This window comes from Mus musculus, chromosome 18 (assembly GCF_000001635.26).
Source record: "Mus musculus strain C57BL/6J chromosome 18, GRCm38.p6 C57BL/6J".
NCBI lineage: Eukaryota > Metazoa > Chordata > Mammalia > Rodentia > Muridae > Mus > Mus musculus.
In genome coordinates this window covers 12,018,744-12,045,290 of record NC_000084.6, presented here as the reverse complement: position 1 = coordinate 12,045,290, position 26,547 = coordinate 12,018,744, and the positions used below count along the sequence as shown (strand labels likewise).

Here is a 26,547-nt window from a genome sequence, read left to right as displayed (position 1 = left end):
TAGTAGATAATTATATTACCATAAACTATAAAAAGGAATTATTACAAACTAACAAGTCAGGCAATGGGAGGAAGCCTTGGCTGTCTCTAAGCCACAGAGACTAGCTTATCCTACCTGCATCTGTGCCAAGGGACAGGCTTCGTTCATGCCTTTTAGCTGGAGGTGGAGAGGACAGAGCAAAGGATAAGGATGGGCTTTGTGAACCAGACACCCACATGATGTTGGTTCTTGGCTGCAGGAGTAGAAGCCACCAAGAGGTATCTCAGAGTCCTGACTGCCTTCCTTCCTACCCCTTCCCTCGGAGTATAGATCCTAGAATTCCCCACTCTGACCCATTGGTGACTGCTGTAGACTCGGATGCTGTGATGGGTGTCTAAGATAAACAAGTTAAATATCAAAGGCTCTCTTTTGTTCCTGGGCTGGTGTCTCCCAAGACTGTCTGGTTCCTATGCCTGTGGCCTATGAGACTGATGTGTGCTGGTGACGTAGGAGGACAAGTAGTAGAACAGATGGTAAAGGATTTACTAATAGATCTGCTTAGAAGACATCAAATCACAGGAAGTAGAATTTAGCTAAGGGAGTGCTGCCCCCAAACACCCCAAAGATAGGTTATAGCTACCCAGACTTATTAGAGGTAAGCAAAGTTTACCATGTAGGATGGAACCTTTTGTCACCAGTACTGACTGACCAGCCGTCAGGCCCATCCCCCCAAAGTCATGCCTTCACCAGGCAGCTGAACTGGGTGGCGCAGGGTCACAGCTACCATTAAATCCTGGTCTGCCAGGAAGTCACTTGTGTCCTTATCAGGAAAAGCATAATTCCACCAGAGGGGTAAGCAAGCCTGGGCAACAGCTGTTTGAGAAGAACTGCTGTACTTAAGAAATAATTCTAGCGCTGGGCATGGTGGCACACGCCTTTAATCCCAGCACTTGGGAGGCAGAGGCAGGTGGATTTCTGAGTTCGATGCCAGCCTGGTCTACAGAGTGAGTTCCAGGATAGCCAGAGCTACACAGAGAAACCCTGTCTCAAAAAAAAAAAAAAAAAAAAAAAAAAAATTAGAAAAGAAAAGAAAAAAGGAAAGAATTCTAGCAATATCTTTCTTGTGGACATCTTCCATCTGCCCAAGTGGCCAGACATGCAGTCTCCTATTTCTTTTTAAATTGTTCAATGTATAACCTGGGGCTGGAACCCGCAAGAGATTTAAGGCTGATAACATATGTAAAATGTGTAAGCCAAAGGTGCATATAAGTTAGTAAAAACTTCTATTTGAGGTTGTTTCTTCCCTGGGCCTTTTTTTTTTTTTTTAGATTTCCCCCTATTGATCTCTAAGTGAGCAGTTTCTCATTGGTAAGGCACATTAATTCTTTAACAGTGGCAGACTGCACTGGAAGTGGAATCTGCCTTGTGAAACCGGGGCAGGATAGAAGGGAAGGACCGTGGGCAGCCATGCTCCTGAGGTGCAGGGACAGAATAGAAGGGAAGGATGGTGGGCAGCCATGCTCCTGAGGTGCTGGGGCAGGATAGAAGGAAAGGACCGGGGGCAGCCATGCTCCTGTTGTGCATCCCAAGTTTTTGGAGCAATACTGATGTTGAAAACATACTAATGTTCATCAGTATCTTTTTCTTTCAAGATTTAGCCAGAGTTCGAAGCCTCTCTTACTTTCAGTGAGATACTCTTATCTCTTCTTCAGAAAAGTAGAGGTTCTGTTTTCTGAACTGCTGATTTTATCCAGGGGACGAGATAACACAAATGTGGTGGAAGTTGTGTAATACTTAGAAATTCGACATTGGCACACTGAGAGTGATGGCATCTGCCTGTAATCGCGGCTCCCTGGGGGAGGGAGGGGGAGGGGGAGGATTTAGAGGTCCAGGCCAGCACATGGCCAAGACCGAGTCTCAATGGTGGGGTGTAAGAGGAGGACCTCACTGGCTGTGGCGGAAGGAGGGCAGCCTCACTAAGCAAAGGGTGTTTTCTCTTTTCAGTGGAGTTTTGGGATTCTTCCTCATGCTCAGTACAGTCAGGCTGAGAAGCATCCTGGCCCCAGGGCAGTGCGCAGCCTGGATCCTCTGTGCTAAGGTAAGGGGGGCGGGGCAGCAAAGTCTACCTCAGCATCCGTGAGCCCAGGCTTCTCATCATGGGTTATGGAGAGTGGGGTCTTTAGGAGACCATTTTTAATGGCACATGCCTGGCCATTCATTCAGGTGATCATCTCTGTGACCTTTCACCTATCTTATCAGTAAGACATCACATTCTTAGAAGGTGACTGTGAGTTGGCACTTCCTGAGCCTTAATTACCCCTCTGGAAACGAGAGATTTTGATCAAAAATTCTCCAAGGTATCTCCATCTCTCAGAGACTAGATTAGCATATGTAGGGAGTTGTTTGTCCTTCCCTGAAACTATACTGCCTGTCCAGAGCCCAGTTGACTTTCTCAAGAGGACCCAGCCTGTCCAGTGAAGTGGTAGAGGAAAACTGTCACGTGGCCAGATGGAGACACTTTCTTGAGCCTTCAGAGAGTAGCTTTTGTGTATCACAGTGACATGGCTGAAGGATGAGAGTGGTGGGTGGGTACAAAGGTCTGAAGCAGAACGGCAGCAGTGTGAAGCACCATGTGATGCACCACGTGATGCACCCTGGATGCACTGTATTGTGTGAAGCACTACGTGAAGCACCAAGTGAAGCACCGCATGAAACACCGAGTGAAGCACCGCATGAAGCACTGTGTGAAGCACTGTGTGAAGCATCCTGTTAAGCACCTGTGTGAAGCACTGTGTGAAGCACCGCCTGAAGCACTGTGGTAACAGAAATGCTTTGACATGAGCTCTCTTCTCCTGGCACCTTACTTATCCTCAGTCCAAAGGAATCAAAATAAAGGGTCTTAGGAGCGGCTCCGGAGGAGTGGGATTCGATCTAATGAAGTGGTTATCCGAGCTCCTGCTTCAGCTGTCTCTGTGTTTTCAGATGCGTTTGCTTTTTCTGGAAATGGGCTTGTACAGCGGGGCTGTCACCTCTCTGTCTACTAGTATAGTATAGTATTGTAGTTTTGCATTCAGAAGAATGGGAAGATTGGCTAACATCTTCAGCATGAGAGAAGGAGGAAGCGGACAGTCTCCAAAACAAGCAGACAGATGGGACAACACTGTCAGAAGTCTTTGTGTCCATGCTTTCAGAAATGGACTAAAGGCATACAAGAAACCAGAGGTATTTGTTCTCAGTAGGAACAGAGTAAAATGTACTGTTCTGCCCCATTCTATCTTCTCAGTACTGTCAGTGTGATGATTAAGCCAGAGCAGGCTGTAGGGAGCTATAGAAATCAGCCTTGTTGCTTCTACAAGTCATTCCCTCGGTTTGGGCCATTGTTAATTCTAGTGGCCATTTTGGTCATAAGTGAACATGGAAGGCAGCAGTTTCACTGTTTTGAATTTATAGGCCTCATTGGAGCAAGCTGTGGACAGTGATCTTGCTGCAGACCCACATAGTTTTGGAGGTAAGAGTATAGTGAGCTCTGTAGCCTTCCCTCTGTATATCTCACACTCCATGCCTTCTAAGTCAAGGAACACACAAAAGAGGTAGAACAGACTCAAACATATCCATACATCCCTGGCCACGGGAGCCTTTTTGCACACAGAAGAGCCAGAGGAAAGAACAAACTAAGGCAGACATAAAAACTGCCTGAGGTTCAAATGCCCTCTCCAGCCATGCAGAAGCAGAGACAAACAAGGCTTTCTGGCTCATAAAAACAACCTCTGACTGGTCCCTGCCAGGTGCCAAGATACACATGCATTAGGAATGAGGATATAGATTAGAAAAGACGTCAGCATCTGTGCCTGTTATAAGAGACAGACTTTATGCTTGCTCTAGGAAGATCGCTGAGCAAGCAAAAACAAACACCTACAAAAGCGAGACATGTAGGGGAGGTAGACCCAGAGTCACTACCATACATTATATAAAAAGTACAATATTCAACCAAAGAACAATGACATTTACAGAATCAAATTGTGGTCCGTGTGCAGGAAAAGAAAAGGCTTCATATGTAGGAGCTAGCCCAGAACACATTAAAACTTTTCTTTCAGAATGCTCAGGGATGGTGCTGCAACCATGCCACGAAGCAAAGGAAAGGTGTAATGAATTCAGAATGTCAGTCAAAGAGGATTAGAAAATAACCAACAGAAAGTGCAGATTGAAAAGTATAATGGAAATGAGATTGTTTTAGAGGGACTCAACAATTTTAGATGGCAGTGAAAGTGCCATTTAAAAGTCACCATTTAAAACAGATGGAAAAAATTAATTGAAAAAAATGTGGAGCCAATCCCACAACATCCAGAGGAAGCTCCACTCCCAGGTACTCTAACACGCCCACGACCACAGGATAACAGGATCCCAGGACTTTGGTCACACCAGGATCTCAGGATCCCGGAGACAGCTTGATTTTGACACAACCAGGATCACAGGAAGGACAGGCTCTAGTCAGACATAGCCAGGGCAGACAGCACTAGAGATAACCAGATGGTGGGAGGCAAGCATAGGAACACAAGCAACAGAAACCAAGGTTACTTGGCATCATCAGAACCTAATTCTCCCACCATAGCAAGTCTTGGATACACCATCACACTGGATAAGCAAGATTCAGATCTAAAATCACTTCCCATAATGATGATAGAGGAGTTAAGAATGACATAAATAACTCCCTTAAAGAAATACAGGAGAACACAGGTAAACAGCTAGAAGCCCTTAAAGAAGAAACACAAAAATCCCTTAAAGAATTATAAGAAAACACAATCAAACAGGAGAAGGAAATGAACAAAACCATCCAAGACTTAAAACTAGAAATAGAAACCATAAAGAAATCACAGAGGGAGACAGCCCTGGAGTTAGAAAACCTAGGAAAGAGATCAGGAGTCATAGATGCAAGCATCACCAACAGAATACAAGAGATAGAAGAGAGAATCGCAGGTGCAGAAGATACCATAGAAAACATTGACACAGCAGTCAAAGAAAATGCAAAAGGCAAAAAGCTCCTAACCCAAAACATCTAGGAAATCCAGGACACAATGAGAAGACCAAACCTAAGGATAATAGGTATAGAAGAGTGAAGATTCCCAACTTAAAGGGCTAGTAAATATCTTCAACAAAATTATAGAAGAAAACTTCCCTAACCTAAAGAAAGGGATGCCCATGAACATACAAGAAGCCTACAGAACACCAAATAGACTGGACCAGAAAAGAAATTCCTCCCATCACATAATAATCAAAACACCAAATGCACTAAACAAAGAAAGAATATTAAAAGCAGTAAGGGAAAAAGGTCAAGTAAAATATAAAGGCAAACCTATCAGAATTACACCAGACTTGTCACCAGAGACTGTGAGAGCTACAAGAGACTGGGCATATGTCATACAGACCCTAAGAGAACACAAGTGCCATCCCAGGCTACTATACCCAACAAAACTCTCAATTACCATAGATAGAGAGACCAAGATATCCCATGACAAAAGCAAATTTACACAATATCTTTTTGTAAATTCAGCCCTACAAAGGATAGTAGATGGAAAACACACAAGGAGGGAAACTATACCCTAGAAAAAGCAAGAAAGTAATCTTTTAGCAAACCCACACAAACATAATTCTACCTCTAACAATAAAAATAACAGGAAGTAACAATCACTTTTCCTTAATATCTCTAAATATGAAAAGTAATATTACCAACATATCCTAATCAATTGAAATTCAAAAATATGAAGAATTAGAAATTTGTTGGCTGTCATCCAGTGGTCTCTCTAATTTGGTAATTGGAGAGATAGGTCCAATATTGTACAATTCATATACAGTTTCTGCTTGCTTGTATGTGACAGTGTCTTGCTGTGTGCCACATAATGTTCTTGAAATCTTGCTTCTCCTATCTCAGCCTCTCTATTAGTAGGATTGTTTCTTTGATGTTTTTATACTATGCTATAGTTTTCAGAACAGCTTACATACTTCAAAATTATTTATACAGTCAAAAGAAACATAGACAATTAATTTGGGGGGTGGCTTGTAAGAGAACAACAAAGAGTGAAACTGAAGTTTTACTTGATATTTATAATTATTGTATCAATTTTGAAGAAGAGGATCTTATAAGTTACTCTTTTTCTGAGATTTATGCTTTTCAAAATCATCATAGCCAATGAACCAGAATCTTATCTTACCTAATGTCTGTGTCATCTTACAAGCAGAACCATTGCACATTGAAACAGTTGATGAATGACTTCATGAATATACCATCTTAATACACATACCATTTCCTAAATGAATGTAACCTGTTCCTGGTGGGCTGAGAATGATGACAGTCACTCAAGTCAAATAGCTTTGACCATAGCAGGAAATCTGTGTCCAAAAAATTGTGCCTACAGTTCATTCCTTGGCACAGCAGAACTGTCAACTCTTAGCTTAGCTACTATGGAGGTAAAATACTTTGGTGATATGAGGGACATTGAAGCAGAGCCTTATTACAGTGAACTCCAGTGTCTAAAAATTGCTTTTATTTTGAGTTAGTACCACAGTAAGAGCCAAGATTTTTTTAAATTTTATTTTATTTTTATTAGGTATTTTCCTCGTTTACATTTTCAATGTTATCCCAAAAGTCCACCATACCCACCCCCAAGAGCCAAAATTTTAATGCTCTACTACAAACAAAACAAAACAAACAAAAAAGAAGACTGTATTTTGTATATTTCAATTAAATTATGTTCCTGTGTTCTCACCAAAAGCAAAAACTGCCAACATGTTGAGTATTAAGGAGTTTCACAGTAGGTTCTCCACAATATAATTTTTCTAGGGAGAAATAATCATGAAAACCCACCAGCACGATTTGTTCTATTTTTAGAAACTTAGAACACTAAATTTCAACATATATACCAGACAGGTTAATATTAGCTTTGATTGAGAGAGTCTTAAAAGTTGTCAAAGACTCACTTTAGGCACCATGGAAAGTGGTTTTGGTTTGGTTTGATTTTTTTGCTTATCTTGCAATATGTTTTATACAAGTAAATGTGAATTTAATGTGGTTAGTGGTATAGGAAATTCAGTTGTTGTAATGAATAAAAATTAATTATTCTTAATGATATAAAGCAAAAAAAAAAGTGACCAGCACCCCAGAGACCTGGGAGACATCATGCATATCAATATTATATAAAAATAGTCTTGGAAGAAGAGGAGCCAGGAATAGAAAAATATTTGAATAAATGATGGATAAAACTCCCAAATTTTATGAAAGACATAATATTCAGTAAGCCTTAAGAACAAACAAAACCAGAACCTTACCTGAACAAATTATAATCAAACTGTTAAAAGGAAAAGAGAAAATATTAGAAGAATCAAGATAAAAAGGGTTTAGCACACATAGAGGAAAATCAATGCAATTCATGAAAAATAGCAAACCTCAAAACAGAGCAAAAACCTGGAGGCTAGAGGCAGCAAGAGGAGGCTATGTTCCACATAGTATAGGAAAAAAATATGATAACCAGAGACTTAGTATATGACATAATTGTCCTTCAGATACGACAGACAATTCCAAATAAATAAAGACTGAGAGATGTGTTGCTAGTGTCAGTATCAATAATTATATTAAACGTGAATGGACTAAATAATCCTCTTAAACATTTTGATGGTTTGTATATGCTTGGCTCAGGGAGTGGCACTATTAGGAGGTGTGGCCTTGTTGGAGTAGGTGTGTTTCTGTGGGTGTGGTCTTTAAGACCCTCATCCTAGCTCCATGGAAGCTAGTCTTCTCCTAGCAGCTTTCGGAACAAGAGTTAAAACTCTCAGCTCTTCCTGCACCATGCCTGCCTGGATGCTTCCTGGCCATGCTCCTGCCTTGATGATAATAAACCTGTAAGCCAGCCCCAGTTAAATGTTGTCCTTATAAGAGTTGCCTTGATCATGGTGTCTGTTCGCAGCAGTAAAACCCTAACTAAGGGGAGTGAGATGGCTCAGAGCTTGGGAGCACCAACTGCTCTTACCGAGGACCCAGGGTCTATTTCTAGCACCCATGTGGTGGCTCACCATCACCTGTAACTGCAGTTTTAGGAAATCTGACCCCCTCTTCTGGCCTTTATGGACACTAGGCATGAATGTGGTGCTTATGCATACTTTCCAGCAAAACACTCAAATGCATAAAATAAAAATAAACAAGCCTTTTAAAAAATGCTTCATTCAAAAGACAGAGGTTGTTAGATTATATTTTTAAAATCCAAGACCCAACTACATACTGTATAGAAGAGGTACACCTTGAATCAAATATACAAATATATGCTGAGTTTGAGGATTTGGTAGAGCCAGTATCCTCATAAACTTCTGGTAGACACTTACACAGGTACTTTAAAAAACAGCTTGGGACTTCCTAAAAGGCAAAACTGAGGATTATGCAGCACTTCTAAGAAAGGCTCACACCCTACAAAAACCCTGCACATGGATGTTCACAGCATTAATAATAAAGCCAAAACATTCAACTAGGCAAATAGTGTAAATGTGAACTTCTTAGTGGATGGCTAAACAAAATATTGTGTGTGTGTGTGTGTGTGTGTGTGTGTGTGTGTGTGTTAGTGCTGTTAAACCAACAAGAAACAAGGTCATAAATTCTATGATATAAATGAATCTTAGAAGCATTCTGCTAAGTGGAAAAATCTAGTCACAAAATAATGCCTACATTATTCCATTTGTATGAAATATTCAGAAAAGATAAATTTACACAGATAGAATATGTAATTGATGGCTTTTCATGAAGCAGAAGTTGATTGCATAGAGGTATAAAGTTGTAGTTTGGGGTGATGGCAATGACCTAAAACTAGAGGGTAGTGATGGTTGCATAGTCACTTAATAACTTAACTATGTTTGACAGTAAAAAGCATCATATTAAGCTCGGTGGTACTGTGTAGCCTGTAGTTTTTACTATACCGTTTTAAGCCCAGGCAGGCCATGCTACCAGCCACCACCCTGGTTATTTTGGATCCATGGGTGAAACACACACACACACACACACACACACACACATGCATGCACACACGCGCACAAGCTCATTTTAACCTGCCTTACAGCTCAGCAGCTGGGCTCTTCTTTACCTCTCATTACTTCTTGCTTAACACTCTAAATCTGCCCTCAATTTAGTTGTATTTCTAATCTCCCACCTGCTACCCCAGGCCCAGTTGGAGAAACAGCCAGTGGCCACTCCACCCACAATCTCACATGGCTGGTGGCTCTCTCTCCATCCAACCATTAGCTGCTGGTATCTTTAGTGATCAATCAAGAACCAATTGGGGAACAAGACCTTCAGCGTTCACAGGCAGATTCCTGATCCGAGCATCAGAACCACTCCCTACAGTGGTGACTCGTGCCTTTAATCCCAGCACTCCCGAGGCAGAGGCAGGTGGATCTCGTCCAGCCTCAAACTACAGAGTTAGTTCAAGGACAGCCAGGACTACACAAAGAAGCACTTTCACAAACAAACAAAACAAAACAAAACAAAACAAAACAAAAAAACCCAAACAAACCCACACCTTATATTTCTGATTGCTGAGTTTTGTGACTTGCAAACCATCCCTGAGAGCTGCGTGGCATTCATTTTCTGTCCTTTTCGGTTGGACAGTTTGTGTGCAGCTTTGTCTATTTGACTACTGGTTACTGAGAGTCTGTCTCCCTTGCTTTTTCCCCTAAAACTTGAAGGGAAGGTTATAACTTCCTCCTCAATAGTTATTTTCAAAGGAGGCAATTTTTAATTGGTTCATGTGGCTTAGTGCTAATCCTTAGGTGTGGAGGATTAGATTAGATGAACCATTAAGGTTCATTGCAGCCACAGTACATCCTATAATCCGTCTCCCTCCCCATCCTCCACACCTTTTCTGTCACATATGAGTTCTGTGGTTCTTAGTGACCAAGAACGTATCCATCCCCTGAATCAGCTACATACCAAATGCACTGGCATTATAATGTGATACGGCATTGCCTGGTGACATCATCATGACCAAACAGGTGCCAGTGTTGTCAGAAAGTGACTCTTTTGGATTCTTAAAAACAAAACAAAACAAAAACCTCAGAGACCTAGGGAAGAAGGTCATTCAAAGGCCAAGAAGCTCCTGGGTCCAAAAAACATTCTTTCACAGCCATTGATCAAGAGGTTGTCATATCAGTAGGATCATTTCCATATTCTCTGCTTTCGCGTTCTCCTGCCCTTGCCCTCCTCCTCCTGCTTCTTTTTGAGACAGTCTCACTGTGTGTATCCCTGCCTGGCCTAGAATATTATGCAGGCTAGCCTCAGACTCACAGACCCACCTGCCTCTCTGCTCCTGAGTGTTAGGATTAAGGGTTTCACTACCGTGCTTGACTTCAGTTATGTTTCTCTCATTTTCCTCTCTTGGGATCTGAGGATACTTTAAGAGACAGAAAGCATTATAGTGCTTAGCAACCTTTGGGGCAAAATAATCTTTTTTTTTTCTTGTAAATTTGGATATGTGAAATGTAGTATCTTGGCAAATTTTGAGCTCTCTTCTTACTGGGAGTACAAAGGATTAACTCAGAAAAAGTGAATGGAGGCTGGGCAGTGGTGGCACATGCCTTTAATCCCAGCACTCAGGAGGCAGAGGCAGGCAGATTTCTGAGTTTGAGGCCAACCTAGTCTACAGAGTGAGTTCCAGGACAGCCAGGGCTACACAGAGAAACCCTGTCTCAAAAAACAAAAAACAAACAAACAAAAAAGTGAATAGATTCAACAGAACAGCAGTGAAGTATGTGGGTCTGTAAGGAGGCTGCTTCCTGATCAGTGTGTGGGTGTGTAAGGAGGCTGCTTCCTGATCAGTGTGTGGGTGTGTAAGGAGGCTGCTTCCTGATCAGTGTGTGGGTGTGTAAGGAGGCTGCTTCCTGATCAGTGTGTGGGTGTGTAAGGAGGGTGCTTCCTGATCAGTGTGTGGGTGTGTAAGGAGGGTGCTTCCTGATCAGTGTGTGGGTGTGTAAGGAGGGTGCTTCCTGATCAGTGTGTGGGTGTGTAAGGAGGGTGCTTCCTGATCAGTGTGTGGGTGTGTAAGGAGGGTGCTTCCTGATCAGTGTGTGGGTGTGTAAGGAGGGTGCTTCCTGATCAGTGTGTGGGTATGTAAGGAGGATGCTTCCTGATCAGTGTGTGGGTGTGTAAGGAGGGTGCTTCCTGATCAGTGTGTGGGTGTGTAAGGAGGGTGCTTCCTGATCAGTGTGTGGGTGAGTAAGAAGGGTGCTTCCTGATCAGTGTGTGGGTGTGTGGGTGTGTAAGGAGGATGCTTCCTGATCAGTGTGTGGGTGAGTAAGAAGGGTGCTTCCTGATCAGTGTGTGGGTGTGTGGGTGTGTAAGGAGGATACTTCCTGATCAGTGTGTGGGTGAGTAAGGAGGATGCTTCCTGATCAGTGTGTGGGTGTGTAAGGAGGATGCTTCCTGATCAGTGTGTGGGTGTGTAAGGAGGATGCTTCCTGAGTCTCCTCTCTCAGTGTGTGAGTGTGTAAGGAGGATGCTTCCTGATCAGTGTGTGGGTGTGTAAGGAGGGTGCTTCCTGATCAGTGTGTGGGTGTGTAAGGAGGGTGCTTCCTGATCAGTGTGTGGGTGTGTAAGGAGGCTGCTTCCTGATCAGTGTGTGGGTGTGTAAGGAGGGTGCTTCCTGATCAGTGTGTGGGTGTGTAAGGAGGATGCTTCCTGAGTCTCCTCTCTCAGTGTGTGAGTGTGTAAGGAGGATGCTTCCTGATCAGTGTGTGGGTGTGTAAGGAGGGTGCTTCCTGATCAGTGTGTGGGTGTGTAAGGAGGGTGCTTCCTGATCAGTGTGTGGGTGTGTAAGGAGGCTGCTTCCTGAGTCTCCACTCTAGTGGGTTTCCAGCAGATATAAACCTTAAGAGATCTTCCTGGGTTGGGTTGGTGCCTTACCTCATATGTATTCATTTCAAACTCCATGGGTTCTCAGTCACTGGAAAGAAGCCCCTGAGGTGAATTTATAATGAGACGAGCCAGGAGAGGTGAGGAATCCCCTCTGTGTACCGCTGGCCTCCCCTGAAGCTAATGCCACCACCATCAGCATTCTTGTCCTGAAGACAGTAGCCACGCATAGAAGTAAGTCTGTCCTTTTAATGACCCTTGGGAAATACTTTTTCTGTACGTTTTATGCTAGGTCTTCTGATTCAATTTAAGTGTTGGTTTATTTGCTTGGTTTTGGTTTGTTAGTTGGTTTTGTTTGGTTGATTAGCTGGCTGGCTGGCTGGCTGGCTTTTTTGTGTACTACTAGGGATTGAACCCAGAGGCTTAAACATATGAGGCAAGTGCTCTACCACTGAGCTATACTCTTAACCCTCTTTTAAAATTTAACTAAATTTTCAACCCTAGGGCCTATATTAGACATTTTTTTAACATTGGTGGTTTATATATCAATTTGTGTATGTGCACATGTGGAAGTCAAAGGACAACTTGTAGACGTTGATTCTTCCCTCCCACCATGTAGGTCTCAGGGATTGACTGTGGGGATCAGGCAGGATTCCATGCCTTTACTCATGGAATCTCACTGGCTTCTGGTTGGCTTTTTGTGGAGTTTGCCTTTCATATATGCAGGGCTCTGACTCTGGTTTAGGGTTCTCAAAGGAACAGAACTGCTAGAATGACCTAATATATATCTATATATTAGTAAGATGGCTATCTCCTTACAGAAAGGCCAAGAGTGCAAGAGTTGTTCTGTCCACAGGGCAGATGTCTCAGCAATCTCAATCAAGGTCTGGAGTCCCAGGGAGGCCATAGAATGCTGCCAGTTTTCAGTCCATGTTAGAATTCCAAAGAAGTAGGTTCTAACACCAGTGAGCAGATGTGTCAGAATCTATAAACTTGCCAGTGAAAATGGGGACAATCAGATACTAAAGTAAAAACTTTTTCTATGTATTTTTATGATGGCCACCACCACAAGGCATGGCCTAGATTTATGATGGGTCTTCTCATTTCAAATGACTTGGATTTAAGGTGAGTCTTCCACCTCAAATAATCCAACCAAGGAAACTCCATCACAAGTGTGCCCAGCCACTTTAGTTTTAGTTAATTCTAGATGTAGTTGGCCCCAAGATGAGCTATCATGGACTTGTTCTCAGAGCCAACCAGTGTCCATCGGCACCTGAGAGGAACCTTGGGATGTAGGTGCCTCATTTGACTCCTTGATTTCTTCATTGTTCTAATTTACTACCTGCCTGAAACAGTTAGCAGTCCTGTAAGATGTAATATATACTAGGGGGTGTGATATAATATGTGATATGATATGATATGATATGATATGATATGATATGATATGAAGGCATATAACTTCTCTTTCAATGGGCCCCCTTTTGAACACGATTCTACCATTACTTAGCTTTTCTTTAGGGAAATCAATGGAGCCTGATGAACAGGGGACAGGAAAGGTATTATCTATGTCCGCCGCCTGTCTAAAACCTGCTCTAACTCAGAGGAGGTATGGGTGAGACTGTTAGGCATTGATGCCAATCTGGGTGGCAGAGCAGTGGCCGACACTGTCCCATGGAAGTTGTGGTTGCCTAGGCGAGGATGAAGAAAGGAACAAGGATCTTCTAAAATGAGCAGCAGGACCACTAGCACTAAGCAGGTGGGAAACTGTAAGCTGGATCAGAGGCAGAGACAGTGGAGGCGAAGGGAACTGGGCAGGAAGCCAGATTTCAGTAAGAAGCTGCTCTGGAGAGCCCATTGCAAATCTCTGGATGAACTGATTGATGACTGGTGTGGTGGTTTGAATGAAAATGGCTCTGGTTGGCTCAGTGAGTGGCACTATTAGGAGGTGTGGCCTTATTGGAGGAAGTGTATTACCAGGGGTAGGCTGTGAGGTTTCAGAAGCCCCAGCCAGGCCCAGTGTCATTCTTTCTGATCCAGATATACAACTCTTGGCTCTTTTTCCAGTACCATGTCTGTCCTGATGATAATGGACTAAACTGTAAATCAGCCCCAATTAAATGTTTTCTTTTATAAGAATTTCTGTGGTCATGGTGTGTATTCATAGCAATAAAAACCCTAACTAAGACAAATGTTAAATTATGCTTTGACAGGCTAATGTGGAGATAAGGCTTATGTAGATAGATCTGACTTCAAGCGTTCAGGTGGGCAGTAAATCAAAGCATTGGTGGCAGACATAAAAGAAGAGGGTCGGAGCTGACAATTTGAAGGAAAGTAAATTCTAATCATTTAATTTACCATGTGGTTGCTGCGGAATGTGACAAGATAATTAAGTAAAGATTCAACCATGTTAGACCAGACAGAGGTGGGCAGTGATGGTTGTGAAACACCAAGAACGATGGATCCAGAGAGCAGGGATGTCTCCAAGGTTTGTATCTGGAGACATAGCAGGCCCAGACATAACAGACAGGTGGATGCTATGGCAGTATTGAGGGAGGGAAGCTGGAGAAATGTATTCAAGACAGATGTGTGTGACATCAGACATATAAATGAAGCTGCTTTGAATTGGAAACCTGGAGTGAAAACCTGGTGAGAGCGTAAGTCAAACCTTAGAAGAGTGAAGGGCTAGAAGAGCTCATGGGAGAAAAAGATGGAGGAATGAAAGAACAGAGGCCAAATGATGACCTTGGAAGACAATCAAATGCTCAGATGCCACATTTAGCAGGACAGAGACTGGGAGACACTAGAGAGTCACAGTGAGCAGGACAGAGACTGGGAGACACTAGAGAGTCACAGTGAGCAGGACAGAGACTGGGAGACACTAGAGAGTCACAGTGAGCAGGACAGAGACTGGGAGACACTAGACAGTCACAGTGAGCAGGACAGAGACTGGGAGACACTAGACAGTCACAGTGAGCAGGACAGAGACTGGGAGACACTAGACAGTCACAGTGAGCAGGACAGAGACTGGGAGACACTAGACAGTCACAGTGAGCAGGACAGAGACTGGGAGACACTAGACAGTCACAGTGAGCAGGACAGAGATCGGGAGACACTAGAAAGTCACAGTGAGCAGGACAGAGATCGGGAGACACTTAGATACTAGAGAGTCACAGTGAGTAGGAAAGAGAAGTAATGGCCAAGGGGTGGAAGGAGATTACAATTTTATAGGCTTATAATCCAGGAAGGAGTATGAGAAGTGCCACTAAGGTGTCACAAAAAGCAGATTGAGAAAAACGAGAGCAAGGACATTGGTAGCCTTTGAGGAAGTAATAAAGGCAAATTTGCTTTAATTGCAAATTTTTAAAATTGCAGTAACTGTACTGCAGTGGAAGTCTGTGAGGAGTGCTCAGGGGCTCCAGATGTGCTTTAATATGTGAACAGTGACCGCACTGCAGTGGAAGTCTGTGAGGAGTGCTCAGGGAATCCAGATGTGCTTTAATATTTGTTCAGTAACTGTACTGTGGTGGAAGTCTGAGGAGTAGTCAGGAAATCCAGATTGCTTTAATATATGTGCAGTGACTGTACTACAGTGGAAGTCTGTGAGGAATGGTCAGGGGCTCCAGATGTGCTTTAATATACGTGCAGTAATTATACTGCAGTGGAAGTCTGTGAGGAGTGCTCAGGGGCTCCAGATGTGCTTTAATATGTGTGCAGTAATTATACTGCAGTGGAAGGCTATGAGGAGTGGCCAGGGAATCCACTCAGATTTCACAATGATACTTATGTTCCAGAACAAGGTACAATAGAATGAGGGGATGAAAGAACCTAGTGGGGGAACCCCCACTCAACTCCCGATTCAGCATGCACTCAAGAATCACGAACAAAACAGAACGCCTTGATGTAAAAAACGTGAGGTAGTTTAATGGCAGAGCTCCTGGTCGAAACATATCTCACGCAGGAGACAGTGGTTGAGGCTTGTAAGCTAGGGGTTTTTATAGAAAAGGGGCTGGGGCTGGGGGAGGAATTGGCTCGGTTTCACATGATTGGTTCATTTAAACATCAGCAGGGAGGAATTGGTGTGGTTTCACATGATTGGTCCATTTAAACATCAGCAGCCTGTTAACATTTAACTTAGGTCAGAAGGGCGGGAGATAGGGAGGCATCGGGACAGTCCAGCATGTCATTCTTTTTATCTTTATGGCTAAGCAGCCTCAGGAATGTCTTAACGACAGGCCTGCCCAGGCATGTCCTGGCCTGTTCTGCCATGTTCTCAGCCCCAGGTTTCAAAGCTCACAAGCAACTCTTTGGGCTATCTGACATAAATTACATGAATCACAGGTCTCAAGTTTTATTTCCTTTCAGGGAAAGTAAGAAGACTGGTGTTAGTAGTTTGTGGGAAAACTTGAGGGTTGGGGCTGTCTTAGAGAAATCCTAAAGCCTTGTCTTGGCAGAAATCGTGATAGATAGGAAGGTGGCAGAGAGGACTTCAGTCTCTGCCATGAGGTGTGTGTGTGTGTGTGTGTGTGTGTGTGTGTGTGAGAGAGAGAGAGAGAGAGAGAGAGAGAGAGAGAGAGAGAGAGAGAGAGAGAATTTGAGAGATTGAGAGAGAGAGAGAGAGTGTTGGAAGCTGTCCCGCGGCTCACATTGACCGGGTTTCACCTGGGAGGCAAGCCAGGGCTGAAAAGACAGAGAACTAGGCAGTCGAGAGAAAAATGGAACTAAGTCAAGATTCATGATCAAAGTTCAAATGTTTAATAGAAAACTGTGCTTATAAAGGGGGGGAGGCCCATTCCCCACTAATCCATTCTTGGAGCCTGGAACCAGCTGCAGGTGACGACATGCAGGATAGGGTGTAGACTCTGGAATAGCTCAGGGGCCTCTCAGCAGGTAGCAGTGTCTTGAAGGAGAACAGTGGCAGTGGCTGAACAATAGAGTCATCTAGGCAGGAAGGCTCCACCCTAGGTAATCTCTTTAGTGGCAGCAAGGTCAAGGTCTGGATCAGCCTGCTTCGAGGCTGGGGGAGGCTACAAGGTAGAGAGAGAGAGAGAGAGAGAGAGAGAGAGAGAGAGAGAGAGAAGAGAGAAGAGAGGGAAGAGAGAGAGAGAAGAGAGGGAAGAGAGAGAAGGAGGAGGAGAGGAGACGAGACTGGGGCTCCTGGGGCTTCTGGGGAAAAGGAAGGGGAGTGCTCACTGAGTTCAGTTACTGTTCACTCAACTTTTCTTCTATGATATGAATGTTTTTGGCCCCTGAAGTTCATAGTTTGAAACCCTAATATCTGAGGTGATGGTAATGGTACAGCTTTGGGCACTCAGGAGTAATATTCAGTATGGCCTTATAAAAGAGCCTCCAGGCTGGAGAAATGGCTCAGCAGTTAAGAACACTGACTGTTCTTCCAGAGGTCCTGAGTTCAATCCCCAGCAACTACGTGGTGGCTCACAACCATCTGTAATGAGATCTGATGCCCTCTTCTGGTGTGTCTGAAGACAGCAACAATGTACTCATAAAACAAATAAATAAATCATTTAAAAAAGAGAGAGACTCTAGTCAGTCATGGTGTGGCTCACACCTTTAATCCCTGCCCTCAGAAGACAGAAGCAGGAAGCTCTGTGAGTCTGAGACCAGCCTGCTCTATATGGCCAGTCCCAAGCCATCTAGGGCTACAAATGGAGATCCAGTCTCAAAATAACTGAGCTGCCTTGTCCCACCGACTGAGAGCACACCAGTCTCTGAGAAGGCAGATCACTCCAGATAATGAGGCCACCAGTATGCTGGCCTTGGATGTCCCCACCTGCACAAGAGTAGGGAATGCACTATGTTGTCTATAAGTTACTGGTCTCTGGTGTTAGTCAGAGCATCCATGATAGGCAAGATTGCATTGGTTCCTTCTCTTGTCACTGTAATACCTAACAAAGCACCAGGAGGAAGGGTTTATTTTGGCCTTGGTAATGGGGAAGGCATGGCAGCAAGTGGTTCCACGGCAGCAGGAGTATGCACTGTGCTGATACTACTAAAGAAATCTCGTATTTCCATGGAACAGGAAGCGTTACAGGAAGTTGTGCTAGGCTTGCACAGGTGACCAACTTTCTCTATAAAGGCTTCACCTCTTAAAGGTTCTACAACACCCCAAAACAGTGCCACCATAAACACAGGAGCCTACGGGGGACATTTCACATCCAAACCATGGCGTCACCCTGGAAACCAGCTGGTCTCTCCTCTGTAAAGCACAGTTTGACTCCTCTGGCAGTAGTCCTCATGACCTCCTGACGGCCTTTATTTATGAGGTAGCCCTGAACAGTGAACTGCTGGGAGCTATGTTGGTATTGATCATGCCTACTCAATAAAACATTTGCCAGGTTCATAAGAACGTACTGGAGTGTATCACTCCACAGTGGGACTTTCCTCTGTCCCTGTCACCAGGTGTCACCCTCTTTGGAAGAAGCTCTTGGCGTCAGCGTTACAGGTGGTTTACTGGGACTTTTGCCCTCAACTCGGATCGTCAGAATTTACTCTTACGGAAGGTGGTTCCTTCACATTGCTCTTAGGATAGGATGCTGTTTACATGGAAGAAATATTGTAAAATTAGAAGGTACTACAATACAAGCTCCTGCTGGTTCAAAGCAGGATTAAATGAGCTGATGATGTATGTGGAGATGTCTGGGGTGTGATTTGCAAATAGCATTGTGTAGAATAATGGAGACCTAAATAAAGACTTAGTTCTCACCTAATCGCACGTCTGCCATCATAGGTACACGAATTTGTTTTCTTTTCTGTAAATAAGCACAGTGCTAATTTCTGCCTGACAGAGGGCATTGAATGCTGCCTGACATCTCTGGACTGGTGAATGCCGCCAGCTCTTAGGAGGTCCTTGGCTCTGTCAAACACTAGCTCAGTTCTCTCACAAAGTTAACCAGTGATTTCCTGGCTCCAAATATACCATTGTGCTCACTGATTTGAGGACCGCTGCTCTGAGTGCAGCATCGGCAAGAGCCAGGCTTCTCGAATGGTATTTAATCTGAGATTGTCCAACAAAAGAAGCTATTGATGCACCATTCACAGTGACTTAAACTTATATAAAGAATCATTGATCCAAAACAGTCACTGTGTGTGTGAAAATGTATGTTTGCTGGTTTCCATGGATACCACCCAGCTGGCTGCTCAGTGATCACTCACTAGCCATAATTATACACTGGCATTGCCTGGGAGCCTTCAGCACTGTCTCCATAACAACATCTCCTTGTGGAGTAGCATGACCGACACCCTGATCTGTGTTTTTCACATAGGAGTTTCTGTTCAGAGCTGGACAAATGCTGCTGGTAAACTGGCTGATTTGTTCTTAGGAAAGCTTTGATGTGCATAGGATGCTTTCTGTGTTCTGACTTCCAATCTCAGGTTTTTACAAGTGAAGGCCACACCCCAGTTCCTTTTTCTCTTTTCCATGTGGCATGCTGACATGTCTCTCTGACCTGCTGTCAAGATAACAAAGGAGTCTTCACTATGTCAGTGGACTAGATAGAGTTAGTTTCTTCAAAAGGTACTTTTCTCTGTGTATGAGTGTTTCCCTATGTGTATGTACATGCATCACATGTATGCCTGGTACTTGCTGAAGCCAGAGGAGGATCCTGTGAAACTGGAGTTACAGATGGTTGTGAGCCTCTATGTGGGTGCTAGCAATCAAACCTGGGTCTTCTGTAAGAACAAGTGTCCATAACTACTGATCCGTCTCTACAGCCCCCAAACTAAAAACAAAAAAAACAAACAAACAAAAAACAAAAAATGTAAGACACAAGACAACCAACATTGACCTCTAGACTCCATACATGTGCACACATATGTACGTGACACCTGCACATATATGTGCATACACATAGAAACAGATACATACATATCTTCCACACACAAAGGCTGGGTTGTTTTAATATGGGAATCATACACATTTTCTGACATGAAAATAATAGGGATTTTTGCTTTTTATTAATTTTACGCATTTATATGTGTACATGGATGTGGGTATGTATGTGCATGTTTGTGGATACGCATGCCTGTGCGTGTTGGTGGGGAGGACAGAAGTGGATGATGGGTGTTTTCCTGTCCATTTCTTTTGAGTTAGGGTCTTTTGTTGAACCCAGAGCTTACTCTTTTGATCAGTGGTCTGACTGACAATCCTTGAATCTACACATAAGCACTTGGGTTACAGGTGTGCCCTCGTATAGCGGTCGTTTCTGTGGATGCTGGAGATGTGAACTCATGTCCTCATGCTTACAAAGAAGGCTTTACCCACCGAGCTGTCTCTATAGCCCCTAGTCTTTTAATTTCCACCGGATGTCTTGACATGTTTATAGGAAGGTCCTAAGACTTAACATTGACTGTTACCTTGAATGTTCAAGGAGGTGACAAGCAAGGATGTCTTTCAAGTTCTGAATCAAAGTTCTTAGGTTTGGTTTTGACATGTGTGTCTGCACACAAGGGCAGACCAGGGAGGAAATCCCAGAAGTCCAGATTTGATAATGTGCTCGTCCTGTCTGCAGAACAGAGAGCATTTTCTTCACCCGCTGTGCATTCTGTTAACACCTTTATTTCTTGTTACTGCTGCCATTATTACTGTGATATACCTGCTCAGTGTCTTTCCTCACCTCCCATGTCATCGCAGGGGAGCTGGCTTCTCCCCTGTGCCCATGTGTTTATGCCTCCTCATCCTCCTTTCCCACACACCTCAAAGCTCATTTGACCATGGACCCTCTCAAATATTCTTTCTCTTCTTTTGGTTTTTTACTCAGCATCTTTGTGTGTTCTGGAAATGCTCTGATGAAAATATGTCATGAAATAAAATAAAGCTCTGCTGTAATGTAACTTTTATGTTGAAAGAGTGTACTGAAAAAAATCTAATTATGGCTGTCTCTTAATTAAATCATTTTTCTTGTTCACCAGCTAAGCTTCTGGGGTGATGAGAACAATTTTTCATGGAAAATGTAAACCCAAAGGCAGCAGCATAATTTCCTTTACCATCTCTGACCAGGCTATAATTCAGCATGTCGGTGCCTTTCCATGACATCAGCACTGAGGTGGTGGGGACATGGAGCAGCATGTGAGGGGTGACTCTTAGTGCCAGCAGAGAAGCCAGTTACCCAAGAATCATTTGTTTATGAACAAGATTTTCCCAAGGATCCCTGGGAGGGAAATACTGTTCAGGATTTGAGGAAAAGTAGCCAGATTTCTGTTTCCTGTTGTCATATTAAGTCAGAGAAGAGGGCATCTTGCTGTTCTGGATAAGGCAATGGTTTGTATTGTCTCTCTCTGTGTGTTAGGTTTCCCCCTCCTCCTCTGTGCATTATGGTCTCCCCCACCCACTCCACGACCTGGTTTTAGTGCCACCCATTATCACAGGGTTCTGTGTTGCAAAAATATGGTGGCAATTCTGGGTTTTACAACTTTTGGCTGAAGGAATTTGCAGATTTACTGAGGGAGACAATTTCTAAATGTCCAGACTGAGGGTTTTCTGGGTGCACCTCATATCCTAGATAAGTTAAAATAACTAGAGTGTCAAACACAAAGGTCAGTTATTTCTCATTTGGGGTGTGGGTGGGGTGAGCGTGATGGTGTGAGCACCAGATAAACAAGTTTCCAGGGAGCCCCACTGAAAGAAGCTGACTAAGCACTCCCGAAACCCTGCTGATAAGGGGTCAGAGCCATTGTGTAAGCCAGTCCTTTACACAACTTTCTTGCCTTCCCCTCCCCAAAGAAGCAAAATTATGTGACATTTTCTCCACTCCATGTTAGACTTCTTTCTCAGCACTTGAAGTTTTCCATCTGGGAGATTTCTGCTCCTACCTGTGTTCCACTCTTGGGTGCAAACAGAGATGTCAGGAGACTCTCTCCCACATCAATAACTGATATGTTTATAAAAAGATAAAGACAGAAAGAATATGTTCTATGGGGGTGTGGGGGAAGGGGGTGCCTCGGCATGGGCCTTCCCCCTGAGGGACCAGCCAGGTGATGGTATAGTATAGAGTTTATTCAGGTCATGGGAAGGGGAGTTAAAAGGGTAGTAGAGGCAGAGAAAGGCAAAGACGGGGAGGGGGGAAGGGAAGGGAAGGGAAGGGAAGGGAAGGGAAGGGAAGGGAAGGGAAGGGAAGGGAAGGGAAGGGAAGGGAAGGGAAGGGAAGGGAAGGGAAGAAAAAAGTAAAATAGAGGCTGGCCATGGCATGAGCACGTGGAGAGAAGGGGAAGGGAAGGGAATGGGGAAGGGGAGAGGAAGAGCAGGAGAGAAACAAGAAAGCAAGAGAGGGAGGAGGGGTCAAGCATCCCCTTTTATATTGGGCCAGGTCTATCTGGCTGTTGCCAGGTAACTTTGGGGTAGAGTTTAGACAGAATGCTAACATTAACCTTTTTAAATTTTTTATAATTATTTATCCACATGACTCTCTTATAAAAGTCAGAGGAAAGCCCACCAGAGTCATTTTTCTGCTTTCCCCATATTGGTCCCAGGGATTGAACTCAGGTCCTCTGGTGGTTGACAGTATCTTTCCCCTCTGAGGCATCTCCCTGGCTGGCCCTCCAGAGAAATCTTACTGCATCCATTTCTGCCCTTGCTCATCCAGACTGCCAAGCATTTGCTGCCGTGTGGCTGCATTGTTGTGAGTACAGCACTTTCTTCTCCATAGCTTTAAAGTGTCAGGACTGGAGAGGGAAAAGTGTTGGCAATAATTCAGTCTCATCTCTCACAGGTGTCCTATGTTGGCTTTCTATGCTTTGTTCTTCTGAGATAGCTAGTACACTCTAGAAGGTAGTGCTGTGTGGTCTTTCCAGAAGCGTCTATGAAGTTATGGTCACATGTGTTCTATTGCCCTTTCCCGTTCCCTTGAGTTGCTGGGCTGGTGAATCTTCTCCCTGACAGTTGAGCGACCCACAGCATGTTGAACTGCTCAGAGTGAAGAGGTCGGCTCAGCCTTAGAAAATTCCACTGAACCCCTCCCCTCCTGGAAGCGAAAGGTCATAAAGAACATAGGCACCCTTCCCCTCTGGAAGGGAGGGGCTAATTACATTCCTCAGACCACACGGAGGAGGGACTGACCTCCAGAGCTCATAGACACATTCTGAGACCATTGGCCACCCACCTCATTCCCTATAAACCAATCAGTTTAAACGTCACACTGCTCTGCCAATCATATTGTGCCTAATGGCGGTGGCCCTGAAAACTGTATAAAATGCTTGGCAGTCTGGATGAGCAAGGCAGATATGGATGCAGTAAGATTTCTCTGGAGGGCCAGCCAGGGAGATGCCTCAGAGGGGAAAGACACTGTTAATCACCAGAGGACCTGAGTTCAATCCCTGGGACCAATATGGGGAAAGCAGAAAAATGACTCTGGTGGGCTTTCCTCTGACTTTTATAAGAGAGTCATGCAGATAAATAATTATAATATAAAATATTACTTACTGGATGGGCTGCTCAGAGTCGCTGTCTCCCTATGTGCAGGGTGACCCCAGCATGCTGGATTAAATAAAATTCCTCTTGCTTTTGCATCGATTCCAGCTCCACGTGGTTCACACAGGGGGTCCCCATTAAGCTAAGGCCCGACAGAGTCTTACAAGAGCAGCCTCCTTCTGTTTAGTCTGTTTTGAAGGAATTGTGCCACTTGGTTTGGGGGTTTCAAATGCTCGAGCCAGGCCCAGTTCTGCTCTCTCTACCTGCTGCTTGTGGATCCAGATGTAGAACTCTCTACCATGTCTTCCTGTAAGCTGCCATGCTTCCCTTCATGATGATGATGAACTAAACCTGAACCTATAAACCAGCCCCAATTAAATGCTTTCCTTTTTTTAAATTTTAATTAGGTATTTTCTTCATTTACATTTCCAATGCTATCCCAAAAGTCCCCCATTACCCCCCCCCCCACCAACTCCCCTACCCACCCACTCCCACTTCTTGGCCCTGGCATTTCCCTGTACTGAGCCATATAAAGTTTGCAAGACCAATGGGCCTCTCTTCCCAATGATGGCCGACTAGGCCATCTTCTGATACATGTGCAGCTAGAGATACAAGCTCCGGGGAGTACTGGTTAGTTCATATGTAAGAGTTGCCATGGTCATGTGTCTTTTCACTAAGACACCGCTGGTGCTCAGTATGCAGCTGAGGCTGACCTGGAACTTGCCCAGTCTTGATTCTTAGGAGAGTTGCCTTTGTCCTCAAGTTTTATTTCTCAAGTAGCTTGGTGAGAAGAAGTTCTGTCAGCAAGTTCATTCAGCAGATGTGTAGAGTGGTGTTTTAGTCAAGTGTTCTATGCTGGGAAGAGACCCCATGACCATGGCAATTTTAATAAAAGAAGGAATCTAATTGGGGGTAGGGGTGTTGCTTACAGTGTAAGAGTTTTAGCCCATTATCATTGTGGTAGGGAGCATGGTAGCACTTAGCAAACATGGTGCAGAAGGAATAGCTGAGAGTTCCACATCTAGATCTGCAGGTGTTAGGCAGAGAGAAACACTGTGTCTGCCTTGTGCTTTTGAAACTTCAAAGCTCACTGGAAGTGACACCCTTCCTCCCACAAGGTCACAGCTCCCAATCCCTCTCAAATAGTGCCACTTCCTGATGAATGGGCATTCAAATATCTGAGCCTAAGGGACCCATTCTTATTCAAACCACCACAAGTGGTCTCTCACTTTCCAGGTTAGGGTGTGGACACAGCATGGCTGTAGGCCAGATTTTAGAAGCCATAAAGACCTGTGTTAACAAACCACAGCAACAGAAGAACACCTAACTTCTGACTGTTTCAGTTTTCTTACCTGCAAATGTAAAAATAATTGTATGTACTTCAGGGAATCTTAAAAAAAGACATATTTACATATTTTACATATGTAAGTACACCATTGCTCTCTCCAGACACCCTAGCAGAAGGGCATCAGATGGTTGTGACCCACCATGTGGTTGCTGGGAATTGAACTCAGAACCTCTAGAAGAGCAGTCAGTGCTCTTAACCGCTGAGCCATCTCTCCAGCTTCACTTCAGGGAAAATTTTCAAGAAGAGCAGAAAGCTGTTTTGTTATTTGAAGAGAGCTAGTTTCCCTCACAGGGTTGTAAGGTTTGAAGTGCTAAGTTGCATTTTGGATTGCACTTTGGAACCGTTAGGTCTGTAGGGAGCTCTCAACTTGTTCTCTCACTATTCTACCATTCAAAGAGTTTTAAAACTATTACAAATTACCAAGTAAATATAATAAAATTACCAAAGTTACAAGCAGTACCATGCAGTTTTAAAATACATTAAGTTTTCTCCAAGTAACTCAGGGTACTTAATTTATTGCTTTAGTTAACTTTAAGAAGTACTTTCTTAAAGTTACTGAGTAAGAACCGTCATCTCTTATGACAGTTGGACAGGTCTCCAGTGGGGACTCACAGCTTCCATGTCTGCAAGTTGGTCATGAGCTGAGACAGAAGAATTCACAGGCACTGGCTGTGATGTTAAAGACCGGCAGTTTCCAAGTGCCTGATCGGACACAGGGAATACTGGTACCAAACAGTGTTGTGTAGCCTAACTGTCACACTTCTGGCTGTATTCCCAAGAGAAAGGAAAACCACCAGAGCTCACAGGGACAAGGCCATGGAACAGAAGTGACAGCACACAGACAAGGCCATGGAACAGAAGTGGCGGCAAAGTGGTAGTGACAAGACTGAGAGGACGCTGGACTCCTGAACTGTGCCCTTAACAGCTGAACTTCATGACTTACACATTTTAAAAAAGCTGTTTTGAAAATAGCGTTAAGTTATCGTGTAAAGTATTAGATTTCACTATGACATTTTCAGAGCTAATTTTTGCTGACTTCTGCCTTACCATGTAGCCTGCCTCCCCTTCTTCCATCACATTTCCTGCTACCCTGCTTCTTACCACCTGACTGCCCTGCCTGGCTTTGAAGCTGCCTTTTCACTAAGGCGTCTGGGTGTCACTTGCAGAAAGGAAGATGTTGGAGCCTTGCTGTTCCGGCTGTCCGCTGCTGTCTCCTGGATGCCATGACTGTTTCTAACAAATAGCTAAATTCTCCAGTGAAGAGATAAGCCCAGACTCCCCACAGCTTGGCAGAAGTATTGTATTGTTTTGTTCAGCTGCACAGGTGAGGACCTGGGGCTGTCAGGCACACTCTTGTATGAGGGGCTGAGGAGGGTTTAAAAAAACAAAACAAACAAACAAACAAACAAAAAAACCAGCCTGCCTGCCATTCCCTCAGGTAAATGTTTTAAATAAATAAACACAAAGTTCCAGAGCTGTGCTTCTCACTGGGTGTACCTGCTAGGTCTGGGCTGGGTACCTCCCAGGGGGATGGCCTCAGGCCTGCTGTGTTGGATGGCTTCCCTCCTGCCTCTCAGGCTCCCTTTTCTTTGGAGTTAGGATTGGACACTTTTTAAAGCAAACTTTTCAAGTTGAAAGCTCTCTGGGTCCCAGCTTGCCAGGCTCTAGGCACACATTGCTGTGTGTTGTGGGTAGTGATGTAGAGGAGAGGTGACCTGCCAGCTTTTGTGAGAGAGAACAGGGAGGAGAACAGACTCCCTGAGGGTATGGAGTATGGCCAACCAAGGTAGGCTGGAAAATAAACTTCTGCTCTGCTACTTGGAGACAATCTACAAGTCCTTGATCCCTGTTATAGAAAGGGGTTGGTGTGCTGGTGAGGAGATCTTTAGCTTCCCCCTGCCATTTGAAGTACGATGACATCTT

The 26,547-nt window shown here is 44.0% G+C and overlaps 1 protein-coding gene across 30 annotated transcripts in view; it reads left to right on the top strand.

Moving 5' to 3' along the window:
• Tmem241 (transmembrane protein 241) overlaps positions 1 to 26,547 on the top strand; it is a 141,452-nt gene that overhangs the window by 76,280 nt on the left and 38,625 nt on the right. For 11 of the 30 annotated variants that reach the window (XR_003952531.1, XR_003952529.1, XR_003952530.1 and 8 more), the window contains one exon: positions 1,984 to 2,077. The exons of 2 other annotated variants lie outside the window; for them this stretch is intronic. Coding sequence is in view for 18 of the 28 variants with exons in the window: in XM_006526056.4 (XP_006526119.1) it covers positions 1,984 to 2,077 (94 nt within the window). In the remaining 10 variants the exon portion in view is untranslated. 17 more of the 30 variants (XM_006526060.4, XM_006526051.4, XM_011246966.3 and 14 more) reach the window with 10 other exon arrangements.